The following is a 24,966-nucleotide window of genomic DNA, read 5'->3' on the forward strand; positions in this document are numbered from 1 at the left end:
CCCAGGGCAGGTACAGCACGGGTTAGATACAGAGTAAAGCTCCCTCTACACTGTCCCATCAAACACTCCCAGGGTAGGTACAGCACGGGTTAGATACAGAGTAAAGCTCCCTCTACATTGTCCTGTCAAACACTCCCAGGGCAGGTACAGCACGGGTTAGATACAGAGTAAAGCTCCCTCTACACAGTCCCATCAAACACTCCCAGGGCAGGTACAGCACGGGTTAGATGCAGAGTAAAGCTCCCTCTACACTGTCCCATCAAACACTCCCAAGGCAGATACAGCACAGGATAGATACAGAGTAAAGCTCCCTCTACACTGTCCCATCAAACACTCCCAGGGTAGGTACAGCACGGGTTAGATACAAAGTAAAGCTCCCTCTACACTGTCTCATCAAACACTCCCAGGGCAGGTACAGCACGGGTTAGATACAGAGTAAAGCTCCCTCTACACTGTCCCATCAAACACTCCCAGGGCAGGTACAGCACGGGTTAGATACAGAGTAAAGCTCCCTCTACACTGTCCCATCAAACACTCCCAAGGCAGATACAGCACAGGACAGATACAGAGTAAAGCTCCCTCTACACTGTCCCATCAAACACTCCCAGGGTAGGTAGAGCACGGGTTAGATACAAAGTAAAGCACCCTCTACACTGTCCCATCAAACACTCCCAGGGCAGGTACAGCACGGGTTAGATACAGAGTAAAGCTCCCTCTACAATGTCCCATCAAACACTCCCAAGGCAGATACAGCACAGGATAGATACAGAGTAAAACTCCCTCTACACTGTCCCATCAAACACTCCCAGGGTAGGTACAGCACGAGTTAGATACAAAGTAAAGCTCCCTCTACACTGTCCCATCAAACACTCCCAGGGCAGGTACAGCACGGGTTAGATACAGAGTAAAGCTCCCTCTACACTGTCCCATCAAACGCTCCCAGGGCAGGTACAGCACGGGTTAGATACACAGTAAAGCTCCCTCTACACTGTCCCATCAAACACTCCCAAGGCAGATACAGCACAGGATAGATACAGAGTAAAGCTCCCTCTACACTGTCCCATCAAACACTCCCAGGGCAGGTACAGCACGGGTTAGAAACAAAGTAAAGCTCCCTCTACACTGTCTCATCAAACACTCCCAGGGCAGGTACAGCACGGGTTAGATACAGAGTAAAGCTCCCTCTACACTGTCCCATCAAACACTCCCAGGGCAGGTACAGCACGGGTTAGATACAGAGTAAAGCTCCCTCTACACTGTCCCATCAAACACTCCCAAGACATATACAGCACAGGATAGATACAGAGTAAAGCTCCCTCTACACTGTCCCATCAAACACTCCCAGGGTAGGTACAGCACGGGTTAGATACAGAGTAAAGCTCCCTCTACACTGTCCCATCAAACACTCCCAAGGCAGATACAGCACAGGATAGATACAGAGTAAAGCTCCCTCTACACTGTACCATCAAACACTCCCAGGGTAGGTACAGCACGGGTTAGATACAAAGTAAAGCTCCCTCTACACTGTCTCATCAAACACTCCCAGGGCAGGTACAGCACGGGTTAGATACAGAGTAAAGCTCCCTCTACACTATCCCATCAAACACTCCTAGGGCAGGTACAGCACGGGTTAGATACAAAGTAAAGCTCCCTCTACACTGTCCCATCAAACACTCCCAGGGCAGGTACAGCACGGGTTAGATGCAGAGTAAAGCTCCCTCTACACTGTCCTGTCAAACACTCCCAGGGCAGGTACAGCACGGGTTAGATACAGAGTAAACCTCCCTCTACACTGTCCCATCAAACGCTCCCAGGGCAGGTATAGCACGGGTTAGATACAGAGTAAAGCTCCCTCTACACTGTCCCATCAAACACTCCCAAGGCAGATACAGCACAGGATAGATACAGAGTAAAGCTCCCTCTACACTGTCCCATCAAACACTCCCAGGGCAGGTACAGCACGGGTTAGATACAGAGTAAAGCTCCCTCTACACTGTCCCATCAAACACTCCCAGGGCAGGTACAGCGTGGGTTAGATACAGAGTAAAGCTCCCTCGACACTGTCCCATCAAACACTCCCAGGGCAGGTACAGCATGGGTTAGATACAGAGTACAGCTCCCTCTACACTGTCCCATCAAACACTCCCAGGGCAGGTACAGCACGGGTTAGATACAGAGTAAAGCTCCCTCTACACTGTCCCATCAAACACTCCCAGGGCAGGTACAGCATGGGTTAGATACAGAGTAAAGCTCCCTCGACACTGTCCCATCAAACACTCCCAGGGCAGGTACAGCATGGGTTAGATACAGAGTAAAGCTCCCTCTACACTGTCCCATCAAACACTCCCAGGGCAGGTACAGCATGGGTTAGATACAGAGTAAAGCTCCCTCGACACTGTCCCATCAAACACTCCCAGGGCAGGTACAGCATGGGTTAGATACAGAGTAAAGCTCCCTCTACACTGTCCCATCAAACACTCCCAGGGCAGGTACAGCACGGGTTAGATACAGAGTAAAGCTGCCTCTACACTGTCCCATCAAACACTCCCAAGGCAGATACAGCACAGGATAGATACAGAGTAAAGCTCCCTCTACACTGTCCCATCAAACACTCCCAGGGTAGGTACAGCACGGGTTAGATACAAAGTAAAGCTCCCTCTACACTGTCCCATCAAACACTCCCAGGGCAGGTACAGCACGGGTTAGATACAGAGTAAAGCTCCCTCTACACTGTCCCATCAAACACTCCCAAGGCAGATACAGCACAGGATAGATACAGAGTAAAGCTCCCTCTACACTGTCCCATCAAACACTCCCAGGGTAGGTACAGCACGGGTTAGATACAGAGTAAAGCTCCCTCTACACTGTCCCATCAAACACTCCCAGGGTAGGTACAGCACGGGTTAGATACAAAGTAAAGCTCCCTCTACACTGTCCCATCAAACACTCCCAGGGCAGGTACAGCACGGGTTAGATACAGAGCAAAGCTCCCTCTACACTGTCCTGTCAAACACTCCCAGGGCAGGTACAGCACGGGTTAGATACAGAGTAAACCTCCCTCTACACTGTCCCATCAAACGCTCCCAGGGCAGGTATAGCACGGGTTAGATACAGAGTAAAGCTCCCTCTACACTGTCCCATCAAACACTCCCAAGGCAGATACAGCACAGGATAGATACAGAGTAAAGCTCCCTCTACACTGTCCCATCAAACACTCCCAGGGCAGGTACAGCACGGGTTAGATACAGAGTAAAGCTCCCTCTACACTGTCCCATCAAACACTCCCAGGGCAGGTACAGCATGGGTTAGATACAGAGTAAAGCTCCCTCGACACTGTCCCATCAAACACTCCCAGGGCAGGTACAGCATGGGTTAGATACAGAGTACAGCTCCCTCTACACTGTCCCATCAAACACTCCCAGGGCAGGTACAGCACGGGTTAGATACAGAGTAAAGCTCCCTCTACACTGTCCCATCAAACACTCCCAGGGCAGGTACAGCATGGGTTAGATACAGAGTAAAGCTCCCTCGACACTGTCCCATCAAACACTCCCAGGGCAGGTACAGCATGGGTTAGATACAGAGTAAAGCTCCCTCTACACTGTCCCATCAAACACTCCCAGGGCAGGTACAGCATGGGTTAGATACAGAGTAAAGCTCCCTCGACACTGTCCCATCAAACACTCCCAGGGCAGGTACAGCATGGGTTAGATACAGAGTAAAGCTCCCTCTACACTGTCCCATCAAACACTCCCAGGGCAGGTACAGCATGGGTTAGATACAGAGTAAAGCTCCCTCGACACTGTCCCATCAAACACTCCCAGGGCAGGTACAGCACGGGTTAGATACAGAGTAAAGCTCCCTCTACACTGTCCCATCAAACACTCCCAAGGCAGATACAGCACAGGATAGATACAGAGTAAAGCTCCCTCTACACTGTCCCATCAAACACTCCCAGGGTAGGTACAGCACGGGTTAGATACAAAGTAAAGCTCCCTCTACACTGTCCCATCAAACACTCCCAGGGCAGGTACAGCACGGGTTAGATACAGAGTAAAGCTCCCTCTACACTGTCCCATCAAACACTCCCAAGGCAGATACAGCACAGGATAGATACAGAGTAAAGCTCCCTCTAAACTGTCCCATCAAACACTCCCAGGGTAGGTACAGCACGGGTTAGATACAGAGTAAAGCTCCCTCTACACTGTCCCATCAAACACTCCCAGGGTAGGTACAGCACGGGTTAGATACAAAGTAAAGCTCCCTCTACACTGTCCCATCAAACACTCCCAGGGCAGGTACAGCACGGGTTAGATACAGAGCAAAGCTCCCTCTACACTGTCCTGTCAAACACTCCCAGGGCAGGTACAGCACGGGTTAGATACAGAGTAAAGCTCCCTCTACACTGTCCCATCAAACGCTCCCAGGGCAGGTACAGCACGGGTCAGATACAGAGTAAAGCTCCCTCTACACTGTCCCATCAAACACTCCCAAGGCAGATACAGCACAGGATAGATACAGAGTAAAGCTCCCTCTACACTGTCCTGTCAAACACTCCCAGGGCAGGTACAGCACGGGTTAGATACAGAGTAAACCTCCCTCTACACTGTCCCATCAAACGCTCCCAGGGCAGGTATAGCACGGGTTAGATACAGAGTAAAGCTCCCTCTACACTGTCCCATCAAACACTCCCAAGGCAGATACAGCACAGGATAGATACAGAGTAAAGCTCCCTCTACACTGTCCCATCAAACACTCCCAGGGCAGGTACAGCACGGGTTAGATACAGAGTAAAGCTCCCTCTACACTGTCCCATCAAACACTCCCTGGGCAGGTACAGCATGGGTTAGATACAGAGTAAAGCTCCCTCGACACTGTCCCATCAAACACTCCCAGGGCAGGTACAGCATGGGTTAGATACAGAGTACAGCTCCCTCTACACTGTCCCATCAAACACTCCCAGGGCAGGTACAGCACGGGTTAGATACAGAGTAAAGCTCCCTCTACACTGTCCCATCAAACACTCCCAGGGCAGGTGCAGCATGGGTTAGATACAGAGTAAAGCTCCCTCGACACTGTCCCATCAAACACTCCCAGGGCAGGTACAGCATGGGTTAGATACAGAGTAAAGCTCCCTCTACACTGTCCCATCAAACACTCCCAGGGCAGGTACAGCATGGGTTAGATACAGAGTAAAGCTCCCTCGACACTGTCCCATCAAACACTCCCAGGGCAGGTACAGCATGGGTTAGATACAGAGTAAAGCTCCCTCTACACTGTCCCATCAAACACTCCCAGGGCAGGTACAGCATGGGTTAGATACAGAGTAAAGCTCCCTCGACACTGTCCCATCAAACACTCCCAGGGCAGATACAGCACGGGTTAGATACAGAGTAAAGCTCCCTCTACACTGTCCCATCAAACACTCCCAAGGCAGATACAGCACAGGATAGATACAGAGTAAAGCTCCCTCTACACTGTCCCATCAAACACTCCCAGGGTAGGTACAGCACGGGTTAGATACAGAGTAAAGCTCCCTCTACACTGTCCCATCAAACACTCCCAGGGTAGGTACAGCACGGGTTAGATACAGAGTAAAGCTCCCTCTACACTGTCCCATCAAACACTCCCAGGGTAGGTACAGCACGGGTTAGATACAAAGTAAAGCTCCCTCTACACTGTCCCATCAAACACTCCCAGGGCAGGTACAGCACGGGTTAGATACAGAGCAAAGCTCCCTCTACGCTGTCCTGTCAAACACTCCCAGGGCAGGTACAGCACGGGTTAGATACAGAGTAAAGCTCCCTCTACACTGTCCCATCAAACGCTCCCAGGGCAGGTACAGCACGGGTCAGATACAGAGTAAAGCTCCCTCTACACTGTCCCATCAAACACTCCCAAGGCAGATACAGCACAGGATAGATACAGAGTAAAGCTACCTCTACACTGTCCCATCAAACACTCGCTGGGTAGGTACAGCACGGGTTAGATACAAAGTAAAGCTCCCTCTACACTGTCTCATCAAACACTCCCAGGGCAGGTACAGCACGGGTTAGATACAGAGTAAAGCTCCCTCTACACTGTCCCATCAAACACTCCCAGGGCAGGTACAGCACGGGTTAGATACAGAGTAAAGCTCCCTCTACACTGTCCCATCAAACACTCCCAAGGCAGATACAGCACAGGATACATACAGAGTAAAGCTCCCTCTACACTGTCCCATCAAACACTCCCAGGGTAGGTACAGCACGGGTTAGATACAGAGTAAAGCTCCCTCTACACTGTCCCATCAAACACTCCCAAGGCAGATACAGCACAGGATAGATACAGAGTAAAGCTCCCTCTACACTGTCCCATCAAACACTCCCAGGGTAGGTACAGCACGGGTTAGATACAAAGTAAAGCTCCCTCTACACTGTCTCATCAAACACTCCCAGGGCAGGTACAGCACGGGTTAGATACAGAGGAAAGCTCCCTCTACACTGTCCCATCAAACACTCCCAGGGCAGGTACAGCACGGGTTAGATACAGAGTAAAGCTCCCTCTACACTGTCCCATCAAACACTCCCAAGGCAGATACAGCACAAGATAGATACAGAGTAAAGCTCCCTCTACACTGTCCCATCAAACACTCCCAGGGTAGGTACAGCACGGGTTAGATACAGAGTAAAGCTCCCTCTACACTGTCCCATCAAACACTCCCAGGGTAGGTACAGCACGGGTTAGATACAAAGTAAAGCTCCCTCTACACTGTCCCATCAAACACTCCCAGGGCAGGTACAGCACGGGTTAGATACAGAGTAAAGCTCCCTCTACACTGTCCTGTCAAACACTCCCAGGGCAGGTACAGCACGGGTTAGATACAGGGTAAAGCTCCCTCTACACTGTCCCATCAAACACTCCCAGGGCAGGTACAGCATGGGTTAGATACAGAGTAAAGCTCCCTCTACACTGCCCCATCAAACACTCCCAGGGCAGGTACAGCATGGGTTAGATACAGAGTAAAGCTCCCTCTACACTGTCCCATCAAACACTCCCAGGGCAGGTACAGCACGGGTTAGATACAGAGTAAAGCTCCCTCTACACTGTCCCATCAAACACTCCCAGGGCAGGTACAGCACGGGTTAGATACAGAGTAAAGCTCCCTCTACATTGTCCTGTCAAACACTCCCAGGGTAGGTACAGCACGGGTTAGATACAGAGTAAAGCTCCCTCTACATTGTCCTGTCAAACACTCCCAGGGCAGGTACAGCACGGGTTAGATACAGAGTAAAGCTCCCTCTACACAGTCCCATCAAACACTCCCAGGGCAGGTACAGCACGGGTTAGATGCAGAGTAAAGCTCCCTCTACACTGTCCCATCAAACACTCCCAAGGCAGATACAGCACAGGATAGATACAGAGTAAAGCTCCCTCTACACTGTCCCATCAAACACTCCCAGGGTAGGTACAGCACGGGTTAGATACAAAGTAAAGCTCCCTCTACACTGTCCCATCAAACACTCCCAGGGCAGGTACAGCACGGGTTAGATACAGAGTAAAGCTCCCTCTACACTGTCCCATCAAACACTCCCAAGGCAGATACAGCACAGGACAGATACAGAGTAAAGCTCCCTCTACACTGTCCCATCAAACACTCCCAGGGTAGGTACAGCACGGGTTAGATACAGAGTAAAGCTCCCTCTACACTGTCCCATCAAACACTCCCAGGGTAGGTACAGCACGGGTTAGATACAAAGTAATGCTCCCTCTACACTGTCCCATCAAACACTCCCAGGGCAGGTACAGCACGGGTTAGATACAGAGTAAAGCTCCCTCTACACTGTCCCATCAAACACTCCCAGGGCAGGTACAGCACGGGTTAGATACAGAGTAAAGCTCCCTCTACACTGTCCCATCAAACACTCCCAAGGCAGATACAGCACAGGACAGATACAGAGTAAAGCTCCCTCTACACTGTCCCATCAAACACTCCCAGGGTAGGTACAGCACGGGTTAGATACAGAGTAAAGCTCCCTCTACACTGTCCCATCAAACACTCCCAGGGTAGGTACAGCACGGGTTAGATACAAAGTAATGCTCCCTCTACACTGTCCCATCAAACACTCCCAGGGCAGGTACAGCACGGGTTAGATACAGAGTAAAGCTCCCTCTACACTGTCCTGTCAAACACTCCCAGGGCAGGTACAGCACGGGTTAGATACGGAGTAAAGCTCCCTCTACACTGTCCCATCAAACGCTCCCAGGGCAGGTACAGCACGGGTCAGATACAGAGTAAAGCTCCCTCTACACTGTCCCATCAAACACTCCCAAGGCAGATACAGCACAGGATAGATACAGAGTAAAGCTCCCTCTACACTGTCCCATCAAACACTCCCAGGGTAGGTAGAGCACGGGTTAGATACAAAGTAAAGCACCCTCTACACTGTCTCATCAAACACTCCCAGGGCAGGTACAGCACGGGTTAGATACAGAGTAAAGCTCCCTCTACACTGTCCCATCAAACACTCCCAGGGCAGGTACAGCACGGGTTAGATACAGAGTAAAGCTCCCTCTACACTGTCCCATCAAACACTCCCAAGGCAGATACAGCACAGGATAGATACAGAGTAAAACTCCCTCTACACTGTCCCATCAAACACTCCCAGGGTAGTTACAGCACGAGTTAGATACAAAGTAAAGCTCCCTCTACACTGTCCCATCAAACACTCCCAGGGCAGGTACAGCACGGGTTAGATACAGAGTAAAGCTCCCTCTACACTGTCCCATCAAACGCTCCCAGGGCAGGTACAGCACGGGTTAGATACAGAGTAAAGCTCCCTCTACACTGTCCCATCAAACACTCCCAAGGCAGATACAGCACAGGATAGATACAGAGTAAAGCTCCCTCTACACTGTCCCATCAAACACTCCCAGGGTAGGTACAGCACGGGTTAGAAACAAAGTAAAGCTCCCTCTACACTGTCTCATCAAACACTCCCAGGGCAGGTACAGCACGGGTTAGATACAGAGTAAAGCTCCCTCTACACTGTCCCATCAAACACTCCCAGGGCAGGTACAGCACGGGTTAGATACAGAGTAAAGCTCCCTCTACACTGTCCCATCAAACACTCCCAAGACATATACAGCACAGGATAGATACAGAGTAAAGCTCCCTCTACACTGTCCCATCAAACACTCCCAGGGTAGGTACAGCACGGGTTAGATACAGAGTAAAGCTCCCTCTACACTGTCCCATCAAACACTCCCAAGGCAGATACAGCACAGGATAGATACAGAGTAAAGCTCCCTCTACACTGTACCATCAAACACTCCCAGGGTAGGTACAGCACGGGTTAGATACAAAGTAAAGCTCCCTCTACACTGTCTCATCAAACACTCCCAGGGCAGGTACAGCACGGGTTACAGAGTAAAGCTCCCTCTACACTATCCCATCAAACACTCCTAGGGCAGGTACAGCACGGGTTAGATACAAAGTAAAGCTCCCTCTACACTGTCCCATCAAACACTCCCAGGGCAGGTACAGCACGGGTTAGATGCAGAGTAAAGCTCCCTCTACACTGTCCTGTCAAACACTCCCAGGGCAGGTACAGCACGGGTTAGATACAGAGTAAACCTCCCTCTACACTGTCCCATCAAACGCTCCCAGGGCAGGTATAGCACGGGTTAGATACAGAGTAAAGCTCCCTCTACACTGTCCCATCAAACACTCCCAAGGCAGATACAGCACAGGATAGATACAGAGTAAAGCTCCCTCTACACTGTCCCATCAAACACTCCCAGGGCAGGTACAGCACGGGTTAGATACAGAGTAAAGCTCCCTCTACACTGTCCCATCAAACACTCCCAGGGCAGGTACAGCATGGGTTAGATACAGAGTAAAGCTCCCTCGACACTGTCCCATCAAACACTCCCAGGGCAGGTACAGCATGGGTTAGATACAGAGTACAGCTCCCTCTACACTGTCCCATCAAACACTCCCAGGGCAGGTACAGCACGGGTTAGATACAGAGTAAAGCTCCCTCTACACTGTCCCATCAAACACTCCCAGGGCAGGTACAGCATGGGTTAGATACAGAGTAAAGCTCCCTCGACACTGTCCCATCAAACACTCCCAGGGCAGGTACAGCATGGGTTAGATACAGAGTAAAGCTCCCTCTACACTGTCCCATCAAACACTCCCAGGGCAGGTACAGCATGGGTTAGATACAGAGTAAAGCTCCCTCGACACTGTCCCATCAAACACTCCCAGGGCAGGTACAGCATGGGTTAGATACAGAGTAAAGCTCCCTCTACACTGTCCCATCAAACACTCCCAGGGCAGGTACAGCATGGGTTAGATACAGAGTAAAGCTCCCTCGACACTGTCCCATCAAACACACCCAGGGCAGGTACAGCACGGATTAGGTACAGAGTAAAGTTCCCTCTACACTGTTCCATCAAACACTCCCAGGCATGTGAAGACTTGTCCCATCAGCTGAACACAGCAGCCTATCAATAACAGCCTGCGGTCTGCAGAATTCTAAGCAGCAAACCTTTCCCAATATAATCACGTGTGGTTGAGGCAGGAATTTCACATGAGGTATTACACGCAGGTCCCCCCCGGGCACTCGGTCACATCATTCACCGCGCCCAAAATTACTAACACAGCGAGATAAAGTTACAAGGCAGGCATAGGGCCGTAGTATGCAAGAATCACAGCAAAGAAGGCCATTCAGCCCAGCGAGCCAGAGCTGCTGAAATTGCTATCCAATTAGTTCCACTGCCCACCTACTTTTCTTCCCCCATCGCCCTACACATTTTTCTCTTCTCAACTATTTATCCAATTCCCCTTTTGAAAGTTACTATTGAATCTGCTTCCAAGGCCCTCTCAGGTTTAACTTGTCGCAAACCTTGGTTAGACCACACTTAAAGCATTGTGCACAGTTCTGGTCTCCATATCACACTTGGAGCACTGTGCACAGTTCTGGTCTCCATATCACACTTAAAGCACTGTGCACAGTTCTGGTCTCCATATCACACTTGGAGCACTGTACACAGTTCTGGTCTCCATATCACACTTGGAGCACTGTGCACAGTTCTGGTCTCCATATCACACTTGGAGCACTGTGCACAGTTCTGGTCTCCATATCACACTTGGAGCACTGTGCACAGTTCTGATCTCCATATCACACTTGGCGCACTGTGCACAGTTCTGGTCTCCATATCACACTTGGAGCACTGTGCACAGTTCTGGTCTCCATATCACACTGGGAGCACTGTGCACAGTTCTGGTCTCCATATCACACTTGGAGCACTGTACACAGTTCTGGTCTCCATATCACACTTGGAGCACTGTGCACAGTTCTGGTCTCCATATCACACTTGGAGCACTGTGCACAGTTCTGGTCTCCATATCACACTTGGAGCACTGTGCACAGTTCTGATCTCCATATCACACTTGGCGCACTGTGCACAGTTCTGGTCTCCATATCACACTTGGAGCACTGTGTACAGTTCTGGTCTCCATATCACACTGGGAGCACTGTGCACAGTTCTGGTCTCCATATCACACTTGGAGCACTGTACACAGTTCTGGTCTCCATATCACACTGGGACCAGTGTGCACAGTTCTGGTCTCCATATCACACTAGGAGCACTGTGCACAGTTGTGGTCTCCATATCACACTTGGAGCACTGTGCACAGTTCTGATCTCCATATCACACTTGGCGCACTGTGCACAGTTCTGGTCTCCATATCACACTTGGAGCACTGTGTACAGTTCTGGTCTCCATATCACACTGGGAGCACTGTGCACAGTTCTGGTCTCCATATCACACTTGGAGCACTGTACACAGTTCTGGTCTCCATATCACACTGGGACCAGTGTGCACAGTTCTGGTCTCCATATCACACTAGGAGCACTGTGCACAGTTCTGGTCTCCATATCACACTGGGAGCACTGTGCACAGTTCTGATCTCCATATCACACTTGGCGCACTGTGCACAGTTCTGGTCTCCATATCACACTTGGAGCACTGTGTACAGTTCTGGTCTCCATATCACACTGGGAGCACTGTGCACAGTTCTGGTCTCCATATCACACTTGGAGCACTGTACACAGTTCTGGTCTCCATATCACACTGGGACCAGTGTGCACAGTTCTGGTCTCCATATCACACTAGGAGCACTGTGCACAGTTCTGGTCTCCATATCACACTGGGAGCACTGTGCACAGTTCTGGTCTCCATATCACACTTGGAGCACTGTGCACAGTTCTGGTCTCCATATCACACTTGAAGCACTGTGAACAGTTCTGGTCTCCCTATCACACCAGGAGCACTGTCTACAGTTCTGGTCTCCACATCACACTTGGAGCACTGTGCACAGTTCTGGTCTCCATATCACACTTGGAGCACTGTACACAGTTCTGGTCTCCATATCACACTTGGAGCACTGTGCACAGTTCTGGTCTCCACATCACACTTGGAGCACTGTGCACAGTTCTGGTCTCCACATCATACTTGGAGCACTGTGCACAGTTCTGGTCTCCATATCACACTTGGAGCACTGTGCACAGTTCTGGTCTCCATATCACACTTGGAGCACTGTACACAGTTCTAGTCTCCATATCACACTTGGAGCACTGTGTACAGTTCTGGTCTCCATATCACACTTGGAGCACTGTGCACAGTTCTGGTCTCCATATCACACTTGGAGCACTGTGCACAGTTCTGGTCTCCATATCACACTTGGAGCACTGTGCACAGTTCTGGTCTCCATATCACACTGGGAGCACTGTGCACAGTTCTGGTCTCCATGTCACACTTGGAGCACTGTGCACAGTTCTGGTCTCCATATCACACTTGGAGCACTGTGCGCAGTTCTGGTCTCCATATCACACTTGGAGCACTGTGCACAGTTCTGGTCTCCATATCACACTTGGAGCACTGTGCACAGTTCTGGTCTCCATATCACACTTGGAGCACTGTGTACAGTTCTGCTCTCCATATCACACTTGGAGCACTGTGCACAATCCTGGTCTCCATAACACACTGTGCACTGTGCACAGTTCAGGTCTCCATATCACACTTGGAGCACTGTGCACAGTTCTGGTCTCCATATCACACTTTGAGCACTGTGTACAGTTTTGGTCTCCATATCACACTTGGAGCACTGTGCACAGTTCTGGTCTCCATATCACACTTGGAGCACTGTACACAGTTCTGGTCTCCATATCACACTTGGAGCACTGTGCACAGTTCTGATCTCCATATCACACTTGGAGCACTGTGCACAGTTCTAGTCTCCATATCACACTTGGGGCACTGTGCACAGTTCTGGTCTCCATATCACACTTGGAGCACTGTGCACAGTTCTGGTCTCCATATCACACTTGGAGCACTGTGTACAGTTCTGGTCTCCATATCACACTTGGAGCACTGTGCACAGTTCTGGTCTCCATATCACACTTGGAGCACTGTGTACAGTTCTGGTCTCCATATCACACTTGGAGCACTCTGCACAGTTCTGGTCTCCATATCACACTGGGAGCACTGTGCACAGTTCTGGTCTCCATATCACACTTGGAGCACTGTGCACAGTTCTGGTCTCCATATCACACTTGGAGCACTGTGCACAGTTCTGGTCTCCATATCACACTTGGAGCACTGTGCACAGTTCTGGTCTCCACATCACACTTGGAGCACTGTGCACAGTTCTGGTCTCCATATCACACTTGGAGCACTGTGCACAGTTCTGGTCTCCATATCACACTTGGAACACTGTGCACAGTTCTGGTCTCCATATCACACTTGGAGCACTGTGTACAGTTCTGGTCTCCATATCACAGGTCTCCATATCACACTTGGAGCACTGTGCACAGTTCTGGTCTCCATATCACACTTGGAGCACTGTGCACAGTTCTCGTCTCCATTTCACACTTGGAGCACTGTGCACAGTTCTAATCTCCATATCACACTTGGAGCACTGTGCACAGTTCTGGTCTCCATATTATAAAAAAGGATATAGAGGCACTGGAGAAGATGCAAAAAGTGATGTACAAGGATGATCCCAGAACTGAGGGGTTATACCTATCAGGAAAGTTTGAACGGGCTGGGGCTCTTCTCTCTAGAAAAGGGAAGACTGAGGGATGACCTGATGGAGAGGTCATTAAGAGTACAGAAGGGTTTGATAGGGTAGGCGTAGAGAAGGTGTTTCCACTTGTGGGCGAGACAGGAACTAGGGGCCATAAATATAAGATAGTCAATAATAAATCCAATAGGGAATTCAGGAGAACTTCTTTGCCCAGAGAGTGGTGACAAAGTGGATGCCTAGATGCATTTAAAGGGAAGCTAGATAAACACATGAGTGAGAAAGGAATTATGTTGATGGGGTGAGATGAAGATGGAGGGGAGGAGCATAGACGTATTGGGCCGAATGGCCTGTTTCTGTGCTGTAACATTTCTGAGGTTGAAGGCTCCCCTTTCCCCCACCCCACCCCCGCAAACCCATTGGGTCCCCAGCCTGATCTTCTTACCTTTCTCTCATGGGTCACGGTTTCTGAGTGGCTTCTGTTGGCTGAGGAAGGAGCCCGGTTGACCTCTGGCCCCTCATGCGACGGGGGCACCCGATAAACCTTTGACCCCTCCAGTGACGGGGGCACTTGGTAGACTTCTGATCCCTCGAGCGATGGGGGCTCGCAATAGGCCTTTGACCCCTCCGATAATGGGGGCACCTGGTAGATCTTTGACCCCTCCAAAGATGGGGGCACCTGGTAGACTTCCGACCCCTCGAGCAACGGGGGCACACGATAGACCTTTGACCCCTCGAGCGAGGGGGACACCTGCTTGACCTTTGACCTCTCGAGCGAGGGGGGCACCTGATAGACCTCTGACTCCCCGGATGGCGGGGGCACCCGGTAGATCTTTGACCCCTCCAGCGATGGGGGCACCTGGTAGATCTTTGACCCCTCCAGCGACGGGGGCACTTGGTAGACTCCCAGCTCTTCGTTGGCCGAGAGGAGTGCGGGGGCTCCCCGGCCCTCCCTGGGGCCGCCTTCCAGAAGCTTCAGCCGGTTGCCAGGGACGATGCCTCGCCGGCCGTGCAGGGAGCAGAGCCACCAGCCCCCCAGGCCGGCTGTGTCGCGCTCCACCACCATCAGGATCTCCCCGCGTCGGAAGGACAGCTCGTCAGCGCTCTCTGCCATGTTATCGTACAGAGCCTTGGCTAGGAGTGTCTGCGGGGGAGAGAGAGAGAGGACAAGGTGAGGCACCAGCTAGGCCGAGATTCCTCGATCCCCCCCCTCCCCCTCTTCCAATACCTCCCTTCCCCCAATAGCCCCCTTCCCCATACCTCCCCTACCCCAATACCCTCTGGATGAGCCCAGTACGGGCAGTCCCTGACCTTTCACCCCCGATGACCGGGGGGTCAAATCCAGCCCCCAGAAAGAGGGAGTTGAAGGGGCCAGTGGGGTCAAAAACTGACCTTTCACCCCCTCTGGGATCAAACCTGCTCTCCTCCAGCTGGCTTGAGGCCCTGTACAGGAAACAGGCTGTGTTTAATTAAAAAAAAGATGGGGTGGAGCTTCCCAGCCTCCTGAGGCCTACTGGGGCCTAGGTTTCATTGACAAGCCCTGACTGATGCTAGGAGCCCTGGGCGCTCTCAAACGGACAGCAGCTCCATGTAGGAAGTCTCAAGGCGACAGCTGTTTGCCCACAGGCGGCTGGGAGTGCCCTGAATAAAATAAATCCCCAGTGTCCCTTCACCAGCTCCCCCAGTACTGTGGCAAACTGAGGCCTCCACTGCCACCCCGCCCCCCCCCACCCCCTATCCCCGCTGCGCCCTCGGGAACCTGGGTTTTGCCACTCCACACAGGGCAGGAGGCAGGTTTCCAGCCACAGACGGTGCTAGTCTCCTAGGCCCGTGCTCCTTTTGGTTCTGCCTACCTTGACTTCCTGATTGTGACCATCTGCCCCCCACCCACCCCCGCAACCTCCTGCTTCCTCCCCCCCTCCTCACTCGTTCTCTCTCTCACCTTGGAGTCAGAGGGTTGTGGGAGCGAGCCCCACTTGCCAGAGACTTGAGCCCTAATAATCCAGGCCGGACACTCCCCCAGTTGGCAGTAACTAAGGGAGCGCTGCACCGTCGGAGGGGGCAGTACTGAGGGAGCGCTGCACCGTCGGAGGGGGCAGTACTGAGGGAGCGCTGCACCGTCGGAGGGGGCAGTACTGAGGGAGCGCTGCACTGTCGGAGGGGCAGTACTGAGGGAGCGCTGCACTGTCAGAGGGGCTGTACTGAGGGAGCGCTGCACTGTCGGAGGGGCAGGACTGAGGGAGCGCTGCACTGTCAGAGGGGCAGTACTGAGGGAGCGCTGCACTGTCGGAGTGGCAGTACTGAGGGAGCGCTGCACTGTCAGAGGGGCTGTACTGAGGGAGCGCTGCACTGTCGGAGGGGCAGGACTGAGGGAGCACTGCACTGTCGGAGGGGGCAGTACTGGGGGAGCGCTGCACTGTTGGAGGGTCAGTACTGAGGGAGTGCTGCACTGTTGGAGGGTCAGTACTGAGGGAGATCTGCACTGTCGGAGGGGCAGTACTGAGGGATCGCTGCACTGTCGGAGGGGCAGTACTGGGGGAGCACTGCACTGTCGGTGGGTCAGTACTGGGGGAGTGCTGCACTGTCAGAGGGGCAGTACCGAGGGAGATCGGCACTGTCGGAGGGGCAGTACTGAGGGAGTGCTGCACTGTCGGAGGGGCAGTACTGAGGGATCGCTGCACTGTCGGAGGGGCAGTACTGAGGGAGCGCTGCACTGTCAGAGGGGCACTACCGAGGGAGATCGGCACTGTCGGAGGGGGCAGTACTGAGGGAGCGCTGCACTGTCGGAGGGTCAGTACTGAGGGATCGCTGCACTGTCGGAGGGGCAGTACTGAGGGATCGCTGCACTGTCGGAGGGGCAGTACTGAGGGAGTGCTGCACTGTCGGAGGGGCAGTACTGAGGGAGCGCTGCACTGTCGGAGGGTCAGTACTGAGGGATCGCTGCACTGTCGGAGGGGCAGTACTGAGGGATCGCTGCACTGTCGGAGGGGCAGTACTGAGGGAGTGCTGCACTGTCGGAGGGGCAGTACTGAGGGAGCGCTGCACTGTCGGAGGGGCAGTACTGAGGGAGCGCTGCACAGTCGGAGGGTCAGTACTGAGGGATCGCTGCACTGTCGGAGGGGCAGTACTGGGGGAGTGCTGCACTGTCGGAGGGGCAGTACTGAGGGATCGCTGCACTGTCGGAGGGGCAGTACTGGGGGAGTGCTGCACTGTCGGAGGGGCAGTACTGAGGGATCGCTGCACTGTCGGAGGGGCAGTACTGAGGGATCGCTGCACTGTCGGAGGGGCAGTACTGGGGGAGTGCTGCACTGTCGGAGGGGGCAGTACTGAGGGAGATCTGCACATTCGGAGGGTCAGTACTGAGGGAGATCTGCACTGTCGGAGGGGCAGTACTGAGGGATCGCTGCACTGTCGGAGGGGCAGTACTGGGGCAGCGCTGCACTGTCGGAGGGTCAGTACTGAGGGAGCACTGCACTGTCGGAGGGGCAGTAGTGAGGGAGCGCCGCACTGTCGGAGGGGCAGTACTGGGGGAGCGCTGCACTGTCGGAGGGGCAGTACTGGGGGAGCGCTGCACTGTCGGAGGGTCAGTACTGAGGGAGCGCTGCACTGTTGGAGGGGCAGTAGTGAGGGAGCGCCGCACTGTCAGAGGGGCAGTACTGAGAGATCGCTGCACTGTCGGAGGGGCAGTACTGGGGGAGCGCTGCACTGTCTGTGGGGCAGTACTGAGGGATCGCTGCACTGTCGGAGGGGGCAGTACTGAGGGAGCGCGGCACTGTCGGAGGTGCCGTCTTTCAGGATGAGACATTCAACCGTGGACCCCATTTGTGCTCTCCGGTGGGACGTAAAAGATCCCGCAGCCACTACTGGAAGAAGAGCGGTGGAGGGTGGGGGAGAGGGGGGGGGCGGGGAGTTCTTCCCGGTCTCCTGGGCCCCAATATTTATCGCTCAACCCAACATCACTTAAAAAAAAAATGTTCTGGCCATTTATCATATTGTTGTTTGTGGGATCTTACAGTGTGCAAATCGGCTTTCCTGCATTCCAACAGCGGCTACACTTCAAAAAATGTACTTCGTTGCCTGCAACGCGCTTAGGGACGTCCTGAGGTCGTGAAAGGCGCTATAGAAATGCACGTTTGTGGCGGAGCCGCTAAGGGACTCCGATCAAATGTATATAATTCCCTTTAACAATATGTTAGCTACAGCCTGAGTCTGTATCTTTGTATATACTGTTTGCATGTACGGAGCGCGGTCCCTTTAAGAGTGCGGGCAAACGCGATGACGTCACGCCGCTCATCACGCGATCCCCCACCGGCGGGAAAAACGTGATGACATCACGCCGTTCATCACGCGATCCCCCACCGGCGGGAAAAACGTGATGACGTCATGACGCCAGCCACGGGACCGCCCAAGCAGTCCTCGTGGAGCCTCCGAACTGACTAGACCTGTATTCGTAGTTCTCTTGCAACTGTTTGTTAAACTCAATTAGTTTTACATTAAACATCGTTTGTTTGATCGCCTGAGTCGACCTCAGTCTCTTGATAGGAACTAGACGTTCCTACACGTTCCTTCTTTCTATGCGGGTGTTTATGCTCCACACCAGCCGCCTCCCACCCCCTCTTCATCTCACCCCATCAACATCTCCTTCTATTCCTTTCTCCCTCACATGTTTATCTAACTTCCCCTTAAATGTATCTAAACTATTCGCCTCCACCACTCCCTGTGGTAGCGAGTTCCACATTCTCACCACTCTCTGGGTAAAGAAGTTTCGCCTGAATTCCCGACTGGATTTATTAGTGACTCTCTTATATTGATGGCCCCCTAGTTCGGGTCTCCCCCCACAAGTGGAAACATCTTCTCCACGTCTACCCTATCGAACCTCTTCCATCATTTTAAAGACCTCCATCAGGTCACCCCTCAGTCCTCTAGAGAAAAGGGCCCCAGCCTGTTCAGTTCAGTCCTTCCTGACAGGTATAACCTCTCAAGTTCGCTAATATTCTTGTACATCTATTTAGGACTTTCTCCAGTTGTCCCGTTGAAATTCCGAGGGAGTTATTCCGCAGGGGGTCACAGGTCGGAGGCTCGGGTTGCTGGTTTAAAAACAAATCTATGATCCCAGGACGCTAAACTTAGCGTCAGTGCCGCTGGAGTTGTCAGCTGCAGCTCAGCGGGGAGCTCTGGGTCAGAAGATCGTGGGTTCGAGCCCCACTCCAGAGACTCGAGCTTTCTAATCCAGGCCCGACACTGCCCGGTTATCAATACTGAGGGAACGCTGCACTGTCGGAGGGTCAGTACTGAGGGAGCGCTGCACTGTTGGAGGGTCAGTACTGAGGGAGCGACACTCCAACAGTGCAGCGCTCCCTCAGTACTGCCCCTCCGACAGTGCAGCGCTCCCTCAGTACTGCCCCTCCGACAGCGTAGCTCTCCCTCAGTACTGCCGCACCGACAGTGCAGCGCTCCCTCAGTACAGCCCCTCCGACAGTGCAGCGCTCCCTCAGTACTGCCCCTCCGACAGTGCAGCGCTCCCTCAGTACTGTCCCTCCAACAGTGCAGCGCTCCCTCAGTACTGCCCCTCCGACAGTGCAGCGCTCCCTCAGTACTGCCCCTCCGACAGCGTAGCTCTCCCTCAGTACTGCCGCTCCGACAGTGCAGCGCTCCCTCAGTACAGCCCCTCCGACAGTGCAGCGCTCCCTCAGTACTGCCTCTCCGACAGTGCAGCGCTCCCTCAGTACTGCCCCTCCGACAGTGCAGCGCTCCCTCAGTACTGCCCCTCCGACAGCGTAGCTCTCCCTCAGTACTGCCGCTCCGACAGTGCAGCGCTCCCTCAGTACAGCCCCTCCGACAGTGCAGCGCTCCCTCAGTACTGCCCCTCCGACAGCGTAGCTCTCCCTCAGTACTGCCGCACCGACAGTGCAGCGCTCCCTCAGTACAGCCCCTCCGACAGTGCAGCGCTCCCTCAGTACTGCCCCTCCGACAGTGCAGCGCTCCCTCAGTACTGTCCCTCCAACAGTGCAGCGCTCCCTCAGTACTGCCCCTCCGACAGTGCAGCGCTCCCTCAGTACTGCCCCTCCGACAGCGTAGCTCTCCCTCAGTACTGCCGCTCCGACAGTGCAGCGCTCCCTCAGTACAGCCCCTCCGACAGTGCAGCGCTCCCTCAGTACTGCCTCTCCGACAGTGCAGCGCTCCCTCAGTACTGCCCCTCCGACAGTGCAGCGCTCCCTCAGTACTGCCCCTCCGACAGCGTAGCTCTCCCTCAGTACTGCCGCTCCGACAGTGCAGCGCTCCCTCAGTACAGCCCCTCCGACAGTGCAGCGCTCCCTCAGTACTGCCCCTCCGACAGCGTAGCTCTCCCTCAGTACTGCCGCACCGACAGTGCAGCGCTCCCTCAGTACAGCCCCTCCGACAGTGCAGCGCTCCCTCAGTACTGCCCCTCCGACAGTGCAGCGCTCCCTCAGTACTGTCCCTCCAACAGTGCAGCGCTCCCTCAGTACTGCCCCTCCGACAGTGCAGCGCTCCCTCAGTACTGCCCCTCCGACAGCGTAGCTCTCCCTCAGTACTGCCGCTCCGACAGTGCAGCGCTCCCTCAGTACAGCCCCTCCGACAGTGCAGCGCTCCCTCAGTACTGCCTCTCCGACAGTGCAGCGCTCCCTCAGTACTGCCCCTCCGACAGTGCAGCGCTCCCTCAGTACTGCCCCTCCGACAGCGTAGCTCTCCCTCAGTACTGCCGCTCCGACAGTGCAGCGCTCCCTCAGTACAGCCCCTCCGACAGTGCAGCGCTCCCTCAGTACTGCCCCTCCGACAGTGCAGCGCTCCCTCAGTACAGCCCCTCCGACAGAGCAGCGCTCCCTCAGTACTGCCCCTCCGACAGTGCAACGCTCCCTCAGTACTGACCCTCCGACAGTGCAGCGCTCCCTCAGTACTGCCCCTCCGACAGTGCAGCGCTCCCTCAGTACTGACCCTCCGACAGTGCAGCGCTCCCTCAGTACTGACCCTCCAACAGTGCAGTGCTCCCTCAGCACTGCCTCTCCGACAGTGCAGCACTCCCTCAGTACAGCCCCTCCGACAGTGCAGTGCTCCCTCAGCACTGCCTCTCCGACAGTGCAGCGCTCCCTCAGTACTGCCCCTCCGACAGTGCAGCGCTCCCTCAGTACTGACCCTCCGACAGTGCAGCGCTCCCTCAGTACTGACCCTCCAACAGTGCAGTGCTCCCTCAGCACTGCCTCTCCGACAGTGCAGCACTCCCTCAGTACAGCCCCTCCGACAGTGCAGTGCTCCCTCAGTACTGCCCCCTCCGACAGTGCAGCGCTCCCTCAGTATGGACCCTCCGACATTGAAGCGCCCCCTCAGTACTGCCCCACCGACAATGCAGCGCTCCCTCAGCACCGCCCCTTCCGACAGTGCAGCTCTCCCTCAGTACCGCCCCCTCTGACAGTTCAGCGTTCCCTCAGTACTGCCCCTCCGACTGTGCAGTGCTCCACCAGTACTGCCCCTCCGACAGTGCAGCACTTCCTCAGTACTGCCCCTCCGACAGTGCAGCGCTTCCTCAGTACTGCCCCTCCGACAGTGCAGCGCTCCCTCAGTCCCGCCCCTCCGACAGTGCAGCGCTCCTTCAGTACTGAACCTCCGACAGTGCAGTGCTCCCTCAGTACCGCCCCTCCGACAGTGCAGCGCTCCCTCAGTACTGACCCTCCGACAGTGCAGCGCTCCCTCAGTACTGACCCTCCGACAGTGCTGCCCTCCCTAAGTACTGCCTCTCCGGCAGTGTGGCGCTCCCTCAGTACTGACCCTCCGACAGTGCGGCACTCCCTCAGTGTTGTCCCTCCGACAGTGCGGCGCTCCCTCAGTACTGCCCCTCCGACAGTGCGGCGCTCCCTCAGTAGTGCCCCTCCGACAATGCAGCGCTCCCTCAGTACAGCCCCTGCGATAGTGCAGCGCTCCCTCAGTACAGCCCCTCCGACAGTGCAGTGCTCCCTCAGTACTGCCCCCTCCGACATTGCAGCGCTCCCTCAGTACGGACTCTCCAACAGTGAAGCGCTCCCTCAGTACTGCCCCACCGACGGTGCAGCGCTCCCTCAGCACCACCCCCTCCGACAGTGCAGTGCTCCCTCAGTACCGCCCCCTCTGACAGTACAGCGCTCCCTCAGTACTGCCCCTCCGACTGTGCGGCGCTTCCTCAGTACTGCCCCTCTGACAGTGCGGCGCTTCCTCAGTATTGACCCTCCGACAATGCAGCGCTCCCTCAGTACTGACCCTCTCTCACCCGTGGGATCGTACTCTGCCTCGCTGTCGCCGCTGTCAACCGCCATCACTGGTTACTCACCGAGACGCTCATGGCTGCCGCAGTTTCCAGGTCACGCCGAGGGCTGGGGAGGGACGGCGGGGAGAGGTGTGCGAGAGACGATGGCCTAAGCCGCCTCCATCTCCTCTCAGCGATTGGAGTCCAGCCCCAGGTCACCGTCGTAGTCTGGGGCGGGAGCTTGGGAGAAATAATCTCGAAGGGTGAAAGGGAGGAATAGATAGAAAGAGAGACTGAGCCAGAGAAAGAGAGAGAGAAAGAGACGGCGAGAGAGAGAGTGAGACAGAGAAAGAGAGACAATGAGGGAGAGACAGAGAGGGTCAAGGCAAGTTAAACTCAGACAGACAGTGAAAGATAAAGCAAGAGATTTAGAGAGACAGAAACACAGGGAAAGAGATTGAGAGAAAGAGAGACAGATGCACAGAGAGTTAGAGGGATCAAGAGAAAGGGGATGAGCGAAAGAGAGAGATACAGAGAGTTAGAGAGAGACAGACCGAGAGAGAGAGACAGAGAGAGCGAGAGAACGAATGAGGATGAGAGAGAATGAGGATGAGAGAGAGAGACACAGACCAAGAGTTGGAGAGACAGAGAGAGTGAGAGAAAGAATGAGGATGAGAGTGAGCGAGCGAGCGAGCGAGAGAGATCCTTGGGGATCACTAGCAGTCCTGTCTGTTGAATGGGATGTGTTCCTTGTCAGACTTTCCCCTCCAATCACCCCCGGCCTCTCACCCACCACTGGTGTACGGAGGTGCCAGAGAGAGAAATCCAGGAAATAATAGAAAACAATTAATACATTTCCAAAAAAAAATAACCAAACAAACAGCCCACCTTTCCTTCTTAAAACAAAACCTCTTCTTTGAATGAGAAAGGAGATGTGGATGGGGAATTGCCTCGAAACAGCAAGAGACAGGTGAGCTTTGATAAGCAAAGAGGAAGAGAGTGGAAATAGCAGGAATGGGCTGATGAATAGAAATCTTTCCAAAAAGGGGCTTTTTTACCCCTGTTGTTGGTTTTCCCCCCCCCAGGCCTTTCAATAGGTCCAATCGCCGCTCCCTATTCCGGCAGAGATCTGCCCCCCCCCCCCCCCCCCCCTGATCCTGGGGTTGAAATTGACGATTTGAAATCGTCGATGTGAATTTCAATGTCCTTGTGTTTCCCCCCCTGGGGTGGAGATCTCTCTCTCTCTCTCTCTCTCTCTCAGAGGAGCAATAAAAAGGAGGCTGGGGGGTGGAATAATGAGAGGATGGAGGGGAGGGTGGGGAGGGGGGAGAATTTGTCCCAGTCTTGATGTCCTGGAGATGGTTTCACTCCCAGCTGTCAGGATTCATCCTTTCAGGCAACCAGCAGCTCGATCCAGGCTGAGTCGAGTCGCTTTCTGTCCATCTGGGCTAGTTCGCCTCTCTGATCCACACAAAGATCCTGGAAAAGTTTTTTTTTGTTGTTTGTGGGGAAGGGCTGCAGGATTTTACTCGATGTTCTCCCCCACCCACCCCCCTCTCTACTTCAGAAAGGGAGGTTGTTTTGTCTTCTCTCCTCTCTCTCACCTTCCTTCTCTCTGTTTCCCCTCAAGCTCCTTGCGCGTGTCTCTCTTTCTCTTTCTCTCTCTCTCTCTCTCTGTTTCTGTCTCTCTCCGAGGCTGGCTGATGGTGTTGAATTACACGTACAAAGTGCTATTTACACAAGAGCCTGGAGGCTAATGTTCTGCTGGGTCCTAACGCTCACCCTGCCGTCGCAAATATTCCCAGGAAGGATTTCCGGTGAGACGAGACAGACAGGGAGATACTGCTTATCCCCCACCATCAACATCCTGGGGGGTCACCATTGACCAGAAGCTTAACTGGACCAGCCACATAAATACTGTGGCTACAAGAGCAGGTCAGAAATAACAACAGAAAATGCTGGAAAAACTCAGCAGGTCAGGCAACATCCGTGGAGAGAAATTAAGAGTCCACGTTCGGGTCAAAACCCTTTTTCAAACTGGCTATTCAAAAAGCCTATTACCATCTCGTCTAGCTTCTAATCTCTTTTACTTCTTTTGTTTCTTTTATTCACAGAATCACAGAATCACAGAAACCCCACAGTGCAGATAGAGGTCATTTCGGCCCATCGAGCCTGCACCGACACATATCCCACCCGATCCCTGTAACCCCACGTATTTAATCCCCCTAACACTAAGGGTCAATTTATCATAGCCAATCAACCTAACCCGCACATCTTTGGACTGTGGGAGGAAACCAGAGCACCCGGAGGAAACCCACGCAAACACGGGGAGAATGTGCAAACTCCACACAGACAGTCGCCCGAGGCCGGATTTGAACCCGGGTCCCTGGCGCTGTGAGGCAACAGTGCTAACCGCTATGCCACTTTTGTCCGATCGCAGCCCTGCCTTCGATCTAGTTTCTTTCCTTTCCAGTTTTGAAGAAGGGTCCAACCCGAAACGTCAACTCAAATTTCTCTCCACGGATGTTGCCTGACCTGCTGAGTTTTTCCAGCATTTTCTGTTGTTATTTCGGATTTCCAACATCTGCAGTATTTTGCTAAGGAGATAAAATAGATCGAAGGCAGGGCTGCGATAGAACAAAAGAAGTGAAGGGACATT

The 24,966-nt window shown here is 53.7% G+C and overlaps 1 protein-coding gene across 1 annotated transcript in view; it reads right to left on the reverse strand.

Moving 5' to 3' along the window:
- The window catches only part of LOC147118325 (breast cancer anti-estrogen resistance protein 1-like), a 35,813-nt gene extending 11,806 nt beyond the window's left edge, over positions 1-24,007 (reverse strand). The window contains exons 1-2 of the mRNA XM_085984391.1: positions 22,392-24,007; positions 14,520-15,218 (exon numbers count right to left, since the gene is read on the reverse strand). Of these exons, the coding sequence (XP_085840517.1) occupies positions 14,520-15,218; positions 22,392-22,403 (711 nt within the window). The 5' untranslated portion in view covers positions 22,404-24,007. The remainder of the gene's footprint in view (positions 1-14,519; positions 15,219-22,391) is intronic.
- Between the last annotated feature and the right edge of the window lie 959 nt (positions 24,008-24,966).

This window comes from Somniosus microcephalus, chromosome 4 (assembly GCF_052327205.1).
Source record: "Somniosus microcephalus isolate GS21.2 chromosome 4, FLI_Smic_1.0, whole genome shotgun sequence".
Classification (NCBI taxonomy): Eukaryota; Metazoa; Chordata; class Chondrichthyes; order Squaliformes; family Somniosidae; genus Somniosus; species Somniosus microcephalus.